General features: G+C 51.2%; 2 protein-coding genes and 1 non-coding gene across 3 annotated transcripts; 2 read left to right on the top strand and 1 right to left on the bottom strand.

Moving 5' to 3' along the window:
- Positions 1-2: 2 nt before the first annotated feature.
- On the top strand, positions 3-2938 carry LOC100597724. Its single transcript, XM_030800519.1, has one exon. It carries the CDS (start codon positions 1033-1035, stop codon positions 1621-1623), a length of 591 nt encoding a protein of 196 aa, XP_030656379.1. The 5' UTR covers positions 3-1032; the 3' UTR covers positions 1624-2938.
- Positions 2939-3252: 314 nt separating this feature from the next.
- TRNAN-GUU lies at positions 3253-3326 on the bottom strand. The gene has a single exon. It is a non-coding gene; the product is annotated as a tRNA-Asn (tRNA).
- An 847-nt stretch (positions 3327-4173) lies between these two features.
- Positions 4174-15866, top strand: PSMB3 (proteasome 20S subunit beta 3). Its single transcript, XM_003278206.3, has 6 exons — positions 4174-4285; positions 4606-4790; positions 7639-7746; positions 12062-12239; positions 14059-14153; positions 15760-15866. Exons 1-6 carry the CDS (start codon positions 4283-4285, stop codon positions 15806-15808), a joined length of 618 nt encoding a protein of 205 aa, XP_003278254.1. The 5' UTR covers positions 4174-4282; the 3' UTR covers positions 15809-15866.
- Positions 15867-17187: the final 1321 nt, after the last annotated feature.

The raw sequence follows: 17187 nt of genomic DNA, 5'->3' as shown, positions 1-17187 counted from the left end.
AGGCTGGCGCGGCCGCTCCCCGCCACCGGGTGCCGGGCCCCTAGCCAGAACGAGACCCCTCCCTTCCCATGCGGCCGCCCCGACCCCGGAGGATGGATTCTCTTATGTTACCTTCCGCAGTTAGCCCCCTCCCTTCAAAATATGGGTTCCCCCCACTGACCCTGTGATGCCCATCCCTAGCTGGGGCGCCTGGAAAATGGTGAAATGGGGACTGGGCTGAAAGGTGGCCCGCGGTCCTCCACGCCCCAGCCTAGATCAAAGGGCGTGGGGCTCCGGAGGGGGACGCGAAGCCTTCAGCCAGGCGTCCGAGCGATTTTCATTCACTCCAAGTGACACTCCCTTAAAATTAATAACTGCATCTGGGAGGGCGAGCGAGTCCTCCCCGCTCCCCTTGCCCCCTCGGCGGCAGGGGCGCTGGCCCCGGAAAGCGGAGCACCGGGATCCAGCCTGGGCGCCTGGCAGGGAGCAATCGCCGAGAGGGGAGTGGAGATGCGGGGTGAGGCCGGGTGGGGGGCCTCGCCGCGGGGGGATCAGGTCGCTCTGGCGGAGCCTGCGCCCCCGGCGTGCTCGGGCAGAGAATGGAGGCCCGCTGAGGACGGGAACTCAGGCTCCGGGCCTGGGACACAATAATCCGGCCGAAGGCGACAGGCCACACTGGACTAGGAAACGAGGCGCCGGGCTGTAAGGTGGGCCCGCGCCTTTTCTCCTGCCTGGCGCTGATTCCCGCATTTTTCGCTCGCGCCCTGCGCTGCGCGCTGCCTGTGCGCCTCCCTCGGCGCGCGGGCGGGAGAGTCGGGCGAGCGCCAAGACGGCTGGGCCCGACTCCCACTGGCGCCCCGGCTCCACCTGGCGCTGGGGCTCCGGTCCCCAGTGGCTCCGGCCGGAGGGAGAGAACGAGGAGGGAGGCTTGGAAACGCCGGGAGGAGCGGTGAGGCCGACGCCGGGGAAGCGAATCGATACTGCGTTACTGGACGCCCGTGGGCCTCATGAGGACGGTCGATTCCCTCATTCGTTATTCACGATTTATTAGGGATGGCGGCCGCGTCTGTCCCTCCAGAGAGCTCGATTATCCATCCGGCCAGCAGCGCCATTCGGCGCACTGACGGTGGGAGGCTCGAGTTAGAAATTAGGAAAGGAATCTTCGCCCAGTTTTGGAGCGCCTGCCTCCTCTTCCCTCGTTGCTCGCAGCCAAGGCGGCCGCGAAGCTGGAGGCCTCGGGTGAATGCTTTCGCCCTCTGGCCGGCGACCAGGAGACCTGCGCACACTGGCCGCCGAGTGACCCCAGCTCGAGCCTGCAGCCACACCAGCGGGACGGGGGCGGGGAGGAAGAGGAAGGGCGGAGAGACTTCCTTCCAGAGGGAGTGGTCCGAGAACCGGCGGGAGAAGGGCCAAGGGAAGATCCGGTCACCTGCTCCGGAGCCTGCAGGCGGAGAGGCGAGTAGTTCACCGGCCCCGGAGGAAAGGGGACCCGCCCACTGTTCCCAGGCAAATGTGTCGCCGGCATCCTGGACTCTGCCAGGGAAGACGCGCTTCCACTCGCTCTGCAGGGAGTGGGGCGCGGGAGGGACTCCCAGCCAGCCGCCCCTCTCTGGCTACAAGACCCCGAACAAGAGAAATCTGTAACAGGGGCTCTGCGGAGATCTGGATCCTACCCACCAACCACATGGGCACCTGGGGGGCTGCCCCTCGGGGCATTATCAGCCAGTGGGAAGGGGGTTGACGTTCGTCGGCGGCCCATGAATCCTGGAGGGCTGCCCGAGGGGCCACCGGGGTCCATCCACTTATTCCTCGGTTGTTAAGCGCCAGACAGGAGAGAACCGCTACAGAGGAGTGTGCTAAGACCCCATTACCCACTAAAACTCCATTTTCATCTTTTGTGTCCTGGATGACTAGTCTCCACATTCCTGGCCTTTCTGGTTTCTCAGGAGAACCTTCTGACCCATCTCCTCCCACATCGGAAGAGTTTCCTAGTCTTTTGTTCTACTGCTAGCCGACATAGAAAGCACCTGTCATGTGCCAGTGTCAAATACTGCGCTAGGAACTGAGAACTCAAGGCACAGGAGCCTGGCTTTTGCGCGGGGCGCTCACAGGCCGGTGGGTGCAAACCCTGAAGGACACACAGCCTGTCCCTTTAGCGCCCACCGCTTCTGGTGTGAGTTCCCGCTAAGGGTGGGTGAGTACTGGGGTGGGCTTCCAGAAGAGGCCTCCTTTGAGCCGAGTCTGCAGAGACCAAGTGTCTATGAGAACTGCTTAAGAGTGCTTTGCACATTCTCCTCCACAAAGGTCGAGGCTCCCACTGCGCCCAGGAATGCGCCTTGTCAGACATTAGGCGCCCCTTGATTTTGTGTTTGCATCTCACGCGGTCCTCTAGCTGACAAGTGCATCAGAAGAGTCACAGTGTCTGTCACAGGCTAGAGGCTCGCAGAGGACAGGAACGCGGGAAATCTAGGCAATTACCTTCAGCATATACCAAGAGCTATTGCGAGGATCAGATCCCTTTAAAAACGGTGATGAGACAGAAGAGGGCGGCTCCTCTAGAGCTTTCCGGAACGTCTTTACCTCTGTGTCCTTTATACCTTTTATCTCCCCCAAACAAGGTCGTTGGTCAGTTTCTCCTATTTCCCAATCTTCCTGCCCCACTTCTCTATGTAGTTTTAGGGAGAAAATGTGTTATTTGCCTTTTTCTCTGATGCTTCTCATATTAAATGCGTCTATTTTCCCTCTCTCCATTGTCTTGAGGTCTTCCCCACTCACCCTGCCTAGTTCTCCGTCATGTCCCTTCTCTCCCTGTATCACAACAATGTTCTCCCTTTCTCACCTTTGTTTCTCTTCATACCTGTTTCTCTCTGTGTGTCTCTCTCATTCTCTTCCCTTCCAAATGTAGTATTTGGAGATTGTAATATCGATTGAGACAGACAATAGAAAACTGTCGAACCTCCACTGTAAATTCATTCTTAATCCTATGAAAAAATGCATCCTGAAACGTGTTGCATGCACAGTGAGACAAAAACCTCTGTCTTTAGGTTTCCTGCGATCCAGCTTGGAGGCGGGGTGGGGGTGTGGAGGGAAGTGCTGGAGAAATTATCCCATTATTGACTGAGCAGCAAAGAATTTTCAAGAACAGTGATTCTCCTAGAAAAAGTATTGCTGCTGCCATTTCAATGCAAAATTTGGCTTTTGAGTAAAAGGCTTAGGTTTTTATCTTCCGGGGGGAAAAAAAACCCAAAAGACAAAAAAAAAAAAAAACCGCAGCGTCCCTGGGTGGGCTCGAACCACCAACCTTTCGGTTAACAGCCGAACGCGCTAACCGATTGCGCCACAGAGACCGGATCGAGTGCTGGCGTGATGCTGAGCCGAGTCAATGGGAGCGAGACTGGACGGCGCAGACGCCGTAAGAGATGCCGCCATCCGGCGAAATAAGTGGAACCTGGGGGAGAAAGGGAAGGATCCTGATGGGGGAGGGGGGCGAAAGAGCTTGGGAGGAGAGGACGAGGGACGTGCACGCCCTTCCCCCATTGGCTCGGCGAGAGGTCGACTCTGGCTATCAGGTTCTACCTCGAACGTGGAGAGGCGCGGAATGTCCCTTTTTAGGGTGACCTGAGGTTGAGGATACGTGAAGTCGGCCCGCAGGAAGTCCCCCAAATCAGAACAACCTTCGGCTTCCAAACTCCCCTTCACAGCTGAACCCCTGCCGCCGCAGAATACCCGCGACGCCTTCCCCTTCCCACCTGCATCATTAAATTTCCATTTAATGGGCGCCTCCTATATACTAGGCACTGTTGTGGGCCAGTGAATATTCCCAGCCTAGGCAAGTGCCTGGTACACAGTAAACGTAGGATTTCTGGAGTGAATAAATAAGCTAGCACGACTAATACGACGAACTCATACATCACGTTGATAAGCGTCACGGTGCCCCTTCAGCTAGGGCCGCAGCCTCCTAAACCCAGTTTCACCAGCCCACGTGCGCGCAGGCTCCGCCCCCAGTCCCTGAGGTCCCGAGTCCAGGTCCGCCGAGATCCCACTATGCACCGTGTCGCAAGCCTCTTCCGCACCCACAGTGACTTTTCACTTCCGCTTTTCCCGCCTCCGTTTTGACTTCGCAACCAAACTACCTGTGCTGGTGACCGACAGGGATGTGCGACCAATAGAAAGCCCAGATGTCCAGGAAGAGTCCGCCTATCAGCCAATGAAGAGACAGCAGTGAAAGCGGTTGCGCAGTGAAGGCTAGACCCGGTTTACTGGAATTGCTCCGGCGATCGAGGGGTCCTAGTACACCGCAATCATGGTGAGATGGGGAGTTAAAGCAAAGGGGCATGGGGAAGGATTGAGAAGCGGAGGGGGTCGGGAAAGGCTTGGGGAAGAAAAGGGCCTAGCGTCGATGGAAGGAAGAGGTTTCAGTTCGAGGGGAGCGGGTCCCGGTGAGGACCAAGAGGGTGAGTGCGGCTCATCGCCGCCACACAGTGCTCATCCCAGCTGGAGAACCAGGGGTTCAAACGCCTCCGGAATGGAGAACGGGCGTACAGGAGCCTCCGCATCAGGAGCTGAGCCGGGGGCTGTGGCAGCGTTTGACCCCCCGCGCTGACCCCTCCGCTCTGTCTGTCCTAGTCTATTATGTCCTATAACGGAGGGGCCGTCATGGCCATGAAGGGGAAGAACTGTGTGGCCATCGCTGCAGACAGGCGCTTCGGGATCCAGGCCCAGATGGTGACCACGGACTTCCAGAAGATCTTTCCCATGGGTGACCGGCTGTACATCGGTCTGGCCGGGCTCGCCACTGACGTCCAGACAGTGTAAGTTTCAAGGGTCCCCGCCCACATCCAGGCCTCTTCTTGGACCATCCAACCCCGGCGTCTTGACCGGCCAAGGTGTCAGTCATCTACCACACACCACCAGTGAGTTTGAGACTTTGCCGCCTCCAAAAACATGTCCTTCCCTTTCTTTTTTCTTTTTTCTTTTAGACAGGGACTTGCTCTGTCACCCAGGCTGGAGCTCAGTGGCATGATCTTGGCTCACTGCAACCTCCACCTCCCAGGCTCAAGCGATTCTCCTGCCCCAGCCTCCTAAGTAGCTGAGACTACAGGCGCATGCCACCATGCCTGGCTAATTTTTGTATTTTTAGTAGAGACAGAGTTTCACCATGTTGGCCAGGCTGGTTTCAAACTCCTGACCTCAAGTGATCCACCTGCCTCAGCCTCCCAAAGTGCTGGGATTACAGGCGTGAGCCACCGCACCTGGCCTGACTTTGATTTTGACAACAATTTTGAGCGGACAAGACAAGCCCAATAGAAACACCTTGCAAGCAGTTGGGGTTTTAATATTACATCTCAGGGTTAGGGAAGCATTGGCAATGTGCCAAATCTATGGGAGCAGATTCTGGAGAGACAAAGTCTGTAGGGAGGGAAATAATGAGCAGCAGTTTGATAGCTGAACCTTACATTTAGCAGTGAGGGGAGAAGAGAAACCAGAGAAGAATAAGAGAGGAAAAGAATGGTGATAGGTTTTCAGGAGGGAATACGCGGTCACAGGGGGCAGGTGCTGCAGGGTACTGGTGGCCTGAGGAGCAGCAGGTCCTAGATTTGTTTCCTAGAAGGTGGAGAGACTAGCGCACAAGTGTGGGTGGATGCCTGTCAGAAAATGTTCTCATTTTGGCTGGGCGCAGTGGCTCACGCCTGTAATCCCAACACTTTGGGAGGCCGAGGCGGGCGGATATCTTGAGATCAAGAGTTCCAGACCAGCCTGGCCAACATGGTGAAACCCTGTCTCTACCAAAAATACAAAAATTAGCCAGGCTGGGTGGTGGGCACCTGTAATCCCACCTACTCGGGAGGCTGAGGCTGGAGAATTGCTTGAACCTGACAGACGAATGTTGCAGTGAGCTGAGATTGTGCCACTGCACTCTAGCCTGGGCAACAGAGTGAGACCCTGTCTCAAAAAAAAAAAAAAGAAAGAAAGAAAGAAAAAAAGAAAATGTTCTCATTTCTCTTAAAACTCCCTGAATCTCAAGAACATAACACTTACTGAGATCTCACCCAGCCTGCCCTTTTTTCCTGTCCTGGTAGAGTCAGAGAATGACATCCTGGGGTTCCTGTCAGTGTGAAGTCTCCCGTGAGCCTCCAGTCACTGCTGTTCTCACACCATTTCCTTTTCTTCAGAGGGCTTTATCTCACTGCATTTGCTTCCTTGTGGGCAAAGCTGCTCATTTCACTAGGCCTCGGTTTCTTACCTGGAAGATGAAGCTCAAGTTATTTCTAAGGCTCTTTGCTCTGGTATCCTGAGACTCACTGCTTTTCCTCCAGCAGGTGTGGCATTGGTCTGCTCTATGCAAGGGCCTATCCTGGGGCTCTGAGATGGAACTGGCAAGCTGTGACCTTTTTTCCTTTTTTCACCAGAGCTACCAAATGGCCTTTTTCTAAGGCACCTTTCAAGTCTGTTAGCACATAGCACAGCAGTTGGTGCTGACCTTTTTTTTTTTTTTTTTGTCACCCAGGCTGGTAACATAAACTTAACTCACTGCAACCTCCGCCACCAAGGCTCAAGTGATCCTCCCACCTCACCCTCCCAAGTAGCTGGGACTACAGGTGTGCACCACTATGCCCAGCTAATTTTTGTAGTTTTTGTAAGAGACAAGGTTTCGCTATGTTGCCCAGAGCTGGACTCCTGAGCTCAAGCAGTCCTCCCGCCTCAGTCTCCCAAAGTGCTGGGATTACAGGTGTGACCCACTATGCCCAGCCTAAACACTTTTAATATGGAACGCTTCACAAATTTGCATGTCATCCTTCTGCTAATCTTCTCTGTATTATTCCAGTTTTTTTTTTTTTTTTTTTTTTTTTTGAGACGGAGTCTCGCTCTTTCACCCAAGCTGGAGTGCAGTGGCGCGATCTCGGCTCACTGCAGGCTCCGCCCCCCGGGGTTCCGCCATTCTCCTGCCTCAGCCTCCCGCGTAGCTGGGACTACAGGCGCCCGCCACCTCGCCCGGCTGATTTTTTGTATTTTTAGTAGAGACGGGGTTTCACCGTGTTAGCCAGGATGGTCTCGATCTCCTGACCTCGTGATCCGCCCGCCTCGGCCTCCCAAAGTGCTGGGATTACAGGCGTGAGCCACCGCGCCCGGCCTATTCCAGTTTTAATATATGTGCTGCTGGCCGGGCATAGTGGCTCACGCCTATAATCCCAGCACTTTGGGAGGCCGAGGCGGGCGGATCACGAAGTCAGGAGATTGAGACCATCCTGGCTAACACGGTGAAACCCCATCTCTACTAAAAATACAAAAAGCTAGCCGGGAGTGGTGGCGGGCACCTGTAGTCCCAGCTACTTGGGAGGCTGAGGCAGGAGAATGGCGTGAACCCAGGTGGCGGAGCTTGCAGTGAGCCGAGATTGCGCCACTGCACTCCAGCCTGAGCGACCAGTGAGACTACGTCTCAAAAAAAAAAAAAAAAAAAAAAAAATATATATATATATATATATATACATGCTGCCAAAGTGAGCACCAGTTGCTACTTCCTAACATATGGAACACTTTGCAGTTTTCCCTGGGCAGGGACTGAGATGAGATGTCTCCTTATGTTCCCCTGACCTCAACCGGGTAGACACTCAGGAATATTCAATAATGACTTACTAACTCACTTTTCTCCTACCTCAGTGCCCAGCGCCTCAAGTTCCGGCTGAACCTGTATGAGTTGAAAGAAGGTCGGCAGATCAAACCTTATACCCTCATGAGCATGGTGGCCAACCTCTTGTATGAGAAACGGTGAGTGCAAGTGTAGCTAGCACTGAGGGGAATGCAGACATCTTTGAATGTCATATGGAGTAGGTACTAAGGAAAGGGATTCTCCTTGTTTTTCCATCTCTTATTTGCAGGATAATATCCTTATTTTATGGGTGTGTTTTCTTTGGGCCTGTCTGACAACCAAATAGGAAAGAAAATACTTATGTTGGAAGAAGGCAAGGAATGCACATAGCAGATAAATTTGCATCTAGGCAAAAGTTAGTCCCACCAGAGTGTTCTGGGGTCTCCCCGCAGGAGCCACCGTTACCCTAGAGCTATTATGTCAGCACTGGGTTCTTGGGAATAGCAGGAAGCCTAGGAATGGGGTGTTCATTTTTGTCAGTTCTCTTTGAGGGATTTATGGTGAAAAACAAGGGGCCTAACTGTAGAATTCAGTGCAGAAATCTAGGATGGAACTGAAAGGAAACCCTGTGGGTGCTTTCTACCTCTGGGCAAACCTGGGTGGCCAGAATACAAGTTGAGCTCTCTTTTTCTTTTTTTTTTGAGACGGAGTCTTGCTCTGTCGCCCAGGCTGGACTGCAGTGGCGCAATCTCGGCTCACTGCAACCTCCACCCCCCGGGTTCAATCAATTCTTCTGCCTCAGCCTTCCACGTAGCTGGGACTACAGGTCCATATCACCACACCCGGCTGATTTTTGTATCTTCAGTAGAGATGCAGTTTCAACATGTGGGTCAGGCTGGTCTTGAACTCCTGGCCTCAGGTGATCCACCTGCCTTGGCCTCCCAAAGGCCTATTATAGGCGTGAACCACCACGCCCGGCCTGATCTCTTTTTTTTTTCTTTTAACTTTTTATTTTGAAGTAATTTTTGTAATTTGTAAAAATACTCTTCAGCTTTCAAAAACTTTTTCTTTTTTTTTCTTTTTTGAGATGGAGTCTTGCTCTGTTGCCCTGGTGTGCAATCACGACTCACTGCAGTCTCCACCTCCCGGGTCCAAGTGATTTTCCTGAGTAGCTGGGATTATAGGTGTATGCCATCACACCTGGCTAATTTTTTTTTTTTTTTTTTTTTTTTTTTTTTTTTAGTAGAGACAGGGTTTCATCATGCTGGTCAGGCTGGTCTTGAACTCCTGACCTCAACTGATCTACTGCCTCAGCTTCCCAAAGTGCTGGGATTATAGGCATGAGCCACCGTGCCCGGCAAAAAATCTTACAAAGTTGTAACAATTAACTTACATTTGGACATATATTAAATGGCTTGCTGGGTGCGGTGGCTCATGCCTGTAATCCCAGTACTTTGGGAGGCCAAGAAAGGTGGATCACTTGAGGTCAGGAGTTCGAGACCAGCCTGGTCAACATGGTGAAACCTCATCTCTACTAAAAATACAAAAATTAGCTGGGTGTGGTGGTGCACGCCTGTAATCCCAGCCACTCGGGAAACTGAGGCATGAGAATTGTTGAACCTGGGAGGCGGAGGTTGTAGTGAGCCAAGATCATGCCACTGTACTCCAGCCTTGGTGACAGGGTGAGACTTAGTCTCAAAAGAAATAAAAAATAGGCCGGGCGTGGTGGCTCATGCCTGTAATCCCAGCACTTTGGGAGGCCGAGATGGGCGGATCTTGAGGTCAGGAGATCAAGACCATCCTGGTCAACATGGTGAAACCCCGTCTCTAATAAAAATGCAAAAATTAGCTGGGCGTGGTGGCACACACCAGTAATCCCAGCTACTTGGGAAGCTGAGGCAGGAGAATCGCTTGAACCTGGGAGGTGGAGGTTGCTGTGAGCAACCTGCCTCGCTCTGAGTGGTACAGCTGCACTGCCTGGCTATTTTTTTTTTTTAGGACGGTTTCATGTGGCAGGCTGTCCAACTCTGCCTCATCTGCCCTGCCCCAAGTGGATTCAGCATGAACACTGCGCCAAAAAAAAAAATAAATCTGGTTATCTGGTAGCTAAACCATCATAACCAGCTCAGGCTGTGTTGACCTATTATGCTGATGCAGTCCATCTGAGTATTTTCTGCAGTGTTCAGGGTGCGTAGATGGTATCTCTGGGGTCCAGATTTTAAAAAGGGCCTGGACATTGCTTTTGCAATCAGTCTCAGCTGTCCAGCCAGAAAAATCACTGATTTCAGATGGGCTCATAGAGGAAGCTCCCGGCAATAGTAGCTAAGAATCTAGAATTTTTCATCCTACGTATTTTTTTTTTTTAATAAGTATTTTTTTTATTTTTTTATTTTTTTTTATTATTATTTTTTTGATGGAGTCTCACTCTTTCGCCCAGGCTGGAGTGCAGTGGTGCGATCATGGCTCACTGCAACCTTTGCCTCCTAGTGCAAGCAATCCTCCTGCCTCAGCCTCCTGAGTAGCTGGAACCATAGGTGCATGCCACCACGCCTGGCTAATTTTTAAATTTTTTTGTAGAGACGGGTCTCACTTTGTTGCCCAGGTTGGTCTTGAATGCCTAGGCTCAAGCAATCCTCCAGCCTTGGCCTCCTCCCTAAGTGCTGAGATTACAAACGTGAGCCATCATGCCTGGCCTAAAAAAGTTATTTTCATGGTGGCTCATGCCTGTAATCTCAAACTGCGTGTGTGTGTGTATATGTGTGTGTGTTTCTATTTAGAGCTATAACTGAAGATCATGCCCTTAGAAATGACTGTGATCCAGGCCTGGCGCGTTGACTTACACCTGTAATCTCAGCACTTTGGGAGGCCGAGGCGGGCGGATCACAAGGTCAGGAGATCGAGACCATCCTGGCTAACACGGTGAAACCCCGTCTGTACTAAAAATACAAAACATTAGCCGGACATGGTGGTGGGCGCCTGTAGTCCCCAGCTACTCAGGAGGCTGAGGCAGGAAAATGGCTTGAACCCAGGAGGCGGAGCTTGCAGTGAGCCAAGATCGCGCCACTGCACTCCACTCCAGCATGGGCGACAGAGCGAGACTCTGTCTCAAAAAAAAAAAGAAATGACTGTGATCCAATAAGACATATGGATAACGTCTCTTTTACTGACTCTTTCTATTGAGGATATTGGCCATTTGTTATTTGGTATTTTATACAGATACTCCTTACCTTATGACCTGTTATAAGTTTAAAATATTGTAAGTTGAAATGGGTATTTTGTAGACATAGGATGCAAATACACAAAACACTATATCCAAAAATTGCTCACAGCAGAACAGTGTAAAGTATCTGTTGTTTCCTCTGTGATTGTGTGGCTGACTGGGAGCTGCGGCTCATTGCCACTGCCCAGCATCAGGAGTGGGTTTGGTACCACATATTGCTAGCCTGGGAAAAGATCAAATTTCAAAGCATAGATTCCACTGAATGCCTGTTACTTTTGTACCATCATAAAGTTGAAAAATTTTAAGTTGAACCATCATAAGTCAGGGACCATCATCTGTACATAAAGATCCCTAAGACTGATTTTTCTTTTTTTTTTTTTTTTATTTTTTTTTTTTTTTTTTTTTTCTGAGATGGAGTCTTGCTCTGTCGCCCAGGCTGGAGTGCAGTGGCGCAATCTTGGCTCACTGCAAGCTCCGCCTCCTGGGTTCACGCCATTCTCCTGCCTCAGCCTCCCGAGTAGCTGGGACTACAGTCACCCGCCACCACGCCCGGCTAATTTTTTTTTGTATATTTAGTAGAGACGGGGTTTCACCGTGTTAGCCAGGATGGTCTTGATCTCCTGACCTAGTGATCCGCCCGCCTCGGCCTCCCAGAGTGCTGGGATTACAGGCGTGAGCCACTGCGCCTGGCCCAAGACTGATTTTTCTTAAAGATCAGTGTCTAGAACAAGTTTCTGATGAGCTGCCATTTCCTTTTGACAGACAATGAGAATAACCCAGCCACTGAGTATCCCTCTTTGCCTTGCCTGCTAGGGGGCTCAAAACAAAACTTTGTGTTCAGTCTGAGTTATCTTGTATTATTTTAATGGTTTAGTTTTATTTTTCAGTGTTTTTCATATAAACTGCCTCCAATCCTTTCTCTAAAGGAGTAGAGGTATAAACATACACATAGAGGATTGAGTGATGGTAGGATCTTGGGTGAGGAGAGGGAGGATTAGAAGAAAACAATTCTGAAAGAAAGGAGGAGGACAAGAGGGTCAGAGGTGAGAAGGATAGAAAGGTAAGTGTTGAAGAAAAGAAAGTGAAAAAGTCTTAGTATTTCTAGCTGGCAGAAGAAGGGAGAGGGAGCTGGTCTCAGGGAAAGGGGATCTTCCTAAACAGGTCCTCCATTTCCCTTTGGGTCTGGGTCTAGGCCGGGGCCTTGTCTGAATAGGCTTGAACATGAAAGCGAGCGTTGTTGAGTTCTGGTTTCTCTCTCGTGCTGGCCCCCACAGGTTTGGCCCCTACTACACTGAGCCAGTCATTGCCGGGTTGGACCCGAAGACCTTTAAGCCCTTCATTTGCTCTCTAGACCTCATCGGCTGCCCCATGGTGACTGATGACTTTGTGGTCAGTGGCACCTGCGCCGAACAAATGTACGGAATGTGTGAGTCCCTCTGGGAGCCCAACATGGTATGTTGGTGGCATGGAGTGGGACTGGGCTCTGAGGTACCCACCCTTGGTCATTAGGAAAAAAGTGTGTTTATGTGGCAGGTAATGGAGAGAATGGTGCAGGTGGGAGAGAAAGCCACAGCTGCTGCTCCTTGGAAGGGTATCCAGAAATTCCATCTGCGAGGCTGGCTGGCTGGCTCCAGAGGAGAGCATCTTCTGTTAGGAGACCACAGTTAGATATTTACCACAGCAGTAAGAATTCATTACATTGGGTTTACAGGGTTCTCGCATCCATTCATTGAGCAAACATTTAACTCAGTGTAGGGTTAGAGGCAGCTCAACAGAATGGGCTTTGGAACCAGGTTGTCTGGGTTGGAAACCTGGATCCACCCACCACCTTAGTTATTGTTCTTGGAGAAGCCAGTTTACCTCTCTGCCTCTACTACCTTGACTATAAAATGGGGATGATAAAGTCTACCTTAGAACTGGTGCTGAGGAAGCTGGGCGCGGTGGCTCACACCTGTAATCCCAGCACTTTGGGAGGCTGAGGCAAGCAGGTCACCTGTTTGGAGTTCGAGACCAGCCTGACCAACATGGAGAAACCCCGTCTCTACTAAAAAAACAATGTTAAATTAGCCGGGCATGGTGGTGCATGCCTGTAATCCCAGCTACTCGGGAGGCTGAGGAGAATCGCTTGAGCCTGGGAGGCGGAGGTTGCGGTGAACCAAGATCATGCCATTGCACTCCAGCCTGGGCAACAAGAGCTAAACTCCATCTCAAAAAAAAAAAAAAAAAGTGGTGCTGAGGAAAACAAATGACTATATGTGCTGCCAAAGCGAGCACAAAAACAAGTGAGAAGAGATGAGATAGTGCTTGATGGCGAGGGTCGGCTGTCGTTATTGAGTGCCAGCTCTTCCGGGCATTGGGGAAAGCAGGTACAGTCTGCTTTCAAGGGCCCACTGCAGTCCAGTGAAGCAAGACACATCCAAATACCTGTTAAACTGCAGTTTGTTGGGAAGAGGAGGAAAGAAAGGGTCTGGGGGCAAAGGTACAGGAAGGGGCAGGTATGCTCAGTGACTGGAGAGAGCTGAGCCTGGCTGGATTGTGGGTTAAACATGGGGGAAATGATGCTGGAGACTGACATGAGACCTCAAAGGGCCTTGAATGCCATGCCAAGGAGTTTGAACTCTGTCCTCTGCCATAAGGAACCTAGGGAATCAGGTGCCTTTAGGTGGATGTGACAGGCTGTTACCGCCTGCAGGAGGCACTGAGGTCCTGAGCAAAGACAGTGGCAGTGGGGAGGCAAGAAGGCAGCTGTCAAGGGGACTTAGTCACTTAAAACAGAAGCAAAGGAGGTAGAGACAGGATGGCTGGGTTCTCCAGCTAGGCTAGCCAAGACAGAATGTAGAAGGAACAGGTTTGGGGAAGTGGGTTTGTGGTTGGACAGGTTGGGTTTTGAGGTACCTCTTAAGATATCCAGGATCAGAGCCCATCAGACAGCTGCTAAAGCACACTGGAGCTAAACAGGGATTCTTCTCCCTATTTTACAGAGGAGAAACTGAGGCTCAGTGAAGAGACATAACTATTTGCCCAATGTCACACTGCTGATTAGTAAAAGAAATTCAGGGCTTGAAGTCCCTTTCACTTCCCTTTATATAATTCTGCTTCCTTCCAAGGAAGGAGCTGAGAGGGGCTTCCCACATCCTGGGAATCATCCCTTACTTCAGGCATGTCTTGGGGCCACAGCTGGGAATCTTGAGCCTAGAAAAAAGAGAGTTAAGGGACCAGACCAAATCAGAGCCAGAGGCTGTGGTTTGAAGGGGTTCCACTCTGTTGGCAGGATCCGGAACACCTGTTTGAAACCATCTCCCAAGCCATGCTGAATGCTGTGGACCGGGATGCAGTGTCAGGCATGGGAGTCATTGTCCACATCATGTGAGTATGGGCTGGGAGAAGTCTAAAAGCTCTGCAGACACCCTGCCTCTCTCCCTTCTCCACAAGCATACACCCCATTTTCCCAGCCCCCTGGTCACGCGTGAGATAAGAAAGGTGCTTTTGGCAGTCCTGGGTGAGCAAAAGTCCATGCCTCCCTATGGCTGGTAGCTGGCAGCCTACCCAGCTTCCTCTGGCCTCTGTCAGGCGAGGTTCTGTGACCCTGTGCTTACAAGAGACATTTCTTCCTTAACAATGTCTGCAAAGTCTCAGGGATCCGTGTTGGGGTGAGCCACAACAAAGCTACTGCAGATGGACTGAAATTCTAGGTGGCTCGCATCCTCTCTCCAGCCCAGATCTGTATGATGTTCTGAGCTCTAGGGACCAATTTCCAAGCCCCAGCCAACTCCCTAAGTGCCATCCCCCTTGTCCTTTTACTTGTTTGGGGCCATCACAAGGAACCTGATTGGATAGAGTAGGAGGTATCCTTCCAATCACTTTCCTACATTGCAGGATAAGCATTTGGACCCTTTTGGGGGATAGCCTGCTTAATTACCATGAAATACTATTTGGCTGGGCGTGTTGGCTCACGCCTGTAATCCCAACACTTTGGGAGGCTGAGGCAGGTGGATCACAAGGTCAGGAGTTCGAGACCAGCCTGGCCAACATGGTGAAACCCCATCTCTACTAAAATACAAAAGTTAGCCGGGTGTGGTGGTGCGTGCCTGTAATCCTAGCTACTCAGGAGGCTGAGGCAGGAGAATTGCTTGAACCGGGGAGGTGGAGGTTGCAGTGAGCCAAGATTGCACCATTGCACTCCAGCCTGGGCAACAGAGTGAGACTCTGTCTCAAAAAGAAAACAAAAACAAAAAACCCAAAAAACAGAATTTACCACCGAAGGTTTTTTTATGTTCTTTGGGGTGAAACATACCACACCTTCTCCTTCCTAAGTGGCTTGTTCTCTAGGCTTGGAGGAGCTCTTCCCCCCGCTTTTTTTTTTTTTTTTTTTTTGAGATGGAGTCTCGCTCTGTTGCCCAGGCTGGAGTGCAATGGCCCTATCTCAGCTCACTGCAAACCTCTGCCTCCTGGGTTCAAGCGATTCTCCTGCCTCAGCCTCCTGAGTAGCTGGGATTACAGGCGCGTGCCACCATGCCCAGCTAATTTTTGTATTTTTAGTAGAGATGGGGTTTCACCATGTTGGTCAGGCTGGTCTTGAACTCCTGACCTCGTGATCCGCCTGCCTCGGCCTCCCAAAGCGCTGGGATTGCAGGCATGAGCCACCGCGCCCGGCCAAGCTCCTTCCCTTCTTTGGAGAGCTGTGAAGTCTGACCCTGAATGATTTTCTGGGAAAGCCTCCCCGAGGTGGTTCCACCTGCGGAAAGCTGGCCCAGGTCTCTGTTCCTATCCCTCCTTCCTCACCACAGGCGGAGGAGATGAGCTAGCAGGAATGAACTAGAGCAGGGTATTTACACCTAGAGGCAGCAGGCAGCCATGTGTTCTGCTCCCTTGCCCCAGGGCTTGGGGGCTTGGTGCTGAGGGCCAGGAGAGCTAGTCACAGTCACGGTCCAGATGGGTAGAGATGTTTTCTTGTGCTTTTCTCCCTCTGCAGCGAGAAGGACAAAATCACCACCAGGACACTGAAGGCCCGAATGGACTAACCCTGTTCCCAGAGCCCACTTTTTTTTCTTTTTTTGAAATAAAATAGCCTGTGTTTCACTCCTGTTTTGTCTTTGATGCCTTCCTGCAGATCTCTGCCCTAGCTGGGCAGCTACAGCCAGCCACTCACTGTGTGTGGCTGGGCCCTCGGCTTGCTTTCTGGCTCGTGCTCTACTCCATCAGTGCGTGCCAGTGGGGACAATCCACATGTCACTTGCTGCGTGCTCCCTGTGTGCTAGGCCCCACACAAGTGCTTTACACGGTCTAGAATTTATTCATCATAATGACTCAAGGTAGTTGAGATTATCCTTGTTTGGAGAAGAAGGACAGTTAAATAACGTACCCAAGTCTACTTTAATAAGTGATAAAGCGAGGACATAAACTCATGTTCCATTGACTCCAGAGCTCAGAATTCTTTTCACTCAAACTCTACGGGAAAACCCTTACATCTTTTATTGCTTCAGGTAGAAATTTGGCCAAGTACCCGTAAGTAGTCTAGATTAGTGTTTCTTAACCTGGCCAGCACATTAGTCTCCTGTGGAATTCCTAAAACACATACCTTGATCCCACCCCTTGAGATTCCAATTGGCCTTTTAGGGGCCTGGGTACCTGTCTTTTCCAGAATTCCCCAAGTGATTCCAGCTTGCAATCTGCAGTACATAGATGGCCTAATAAGCAAGTAGAAAGTTTGCACAGCAGAGTGGTTCCCAAACATTAGCCCCCATCAGAATCACCTGGAGGGCTCATTAAAAGTTTGATTCAGTAGATCTGGGTTGGAACCTGAGAATTTACACTTCTGATTCCCAGGTGCTAATGACACTGCTGGTCCAAGACCACACTTTGAGAACTACTGGGTTTTAAGCTAAGTGCCCAGATGGAGTAGATGAGGTGCACAGAGGTGACATGTTCAAAGTTATGTCAGGTGAGTGGCTCCTAGCCGGAGTTCGTTCTATACAGCTGGAGGAGCGGGGCGGTTTTTCCATTCTTCCATGTGCATGGTAGTAACAGCTAACAGGCAGATTGGCCCTGGTGCTGTGGTGTTTGTTTTTTCCTTAAGAGTCTCATTGTTGCCCGAGCTGGAGTGCTGTAGTGCAGTCATGGCTAACTGCAGCCTCAACCTCCCAAGCTCAAGTGATCCTCCTGCCTCAGCCTCCTGAGTAGCTGGGACTACAGACATGTGCCATCACATCCAGCTAATTCTTGTTTTGTAGAGACGGGGTCTCACTATGTTACCCAGACTGGTACCGAACTCCTGGGCTCAAGTGATCCTCCTGCCTTTGCCTCCCCAAGTACTGGGCGTGAGCCACCAAACCCAGCCAGTGGTACTGTGCTTTTAACCACTGTTTATTAATTGCATCTGAAAGTGGGATGTCATTGACCA

The sequence above is a fragment of the Nomascus leucogenys genome, chromosome 19 (assembly GCF_006542625.1).
Source record: "Nomascus leucogenys isolate Asia chromosome 19, Asia_NLE_v1, whole genome shotgun sequence".
NCBI classification, from domain to species: domain Eukaryota; kingdom Metazoa; phylum Chordata; class Mammalia; order Primates; family Hylobatidae; genus Nomascus; species Nomascus leucogenys.
The sequence above is the reverse complement of the archived record's forward strand: the minus strand, read 5'-3'. Positions and strand labels throughout refer to the sequence as shown.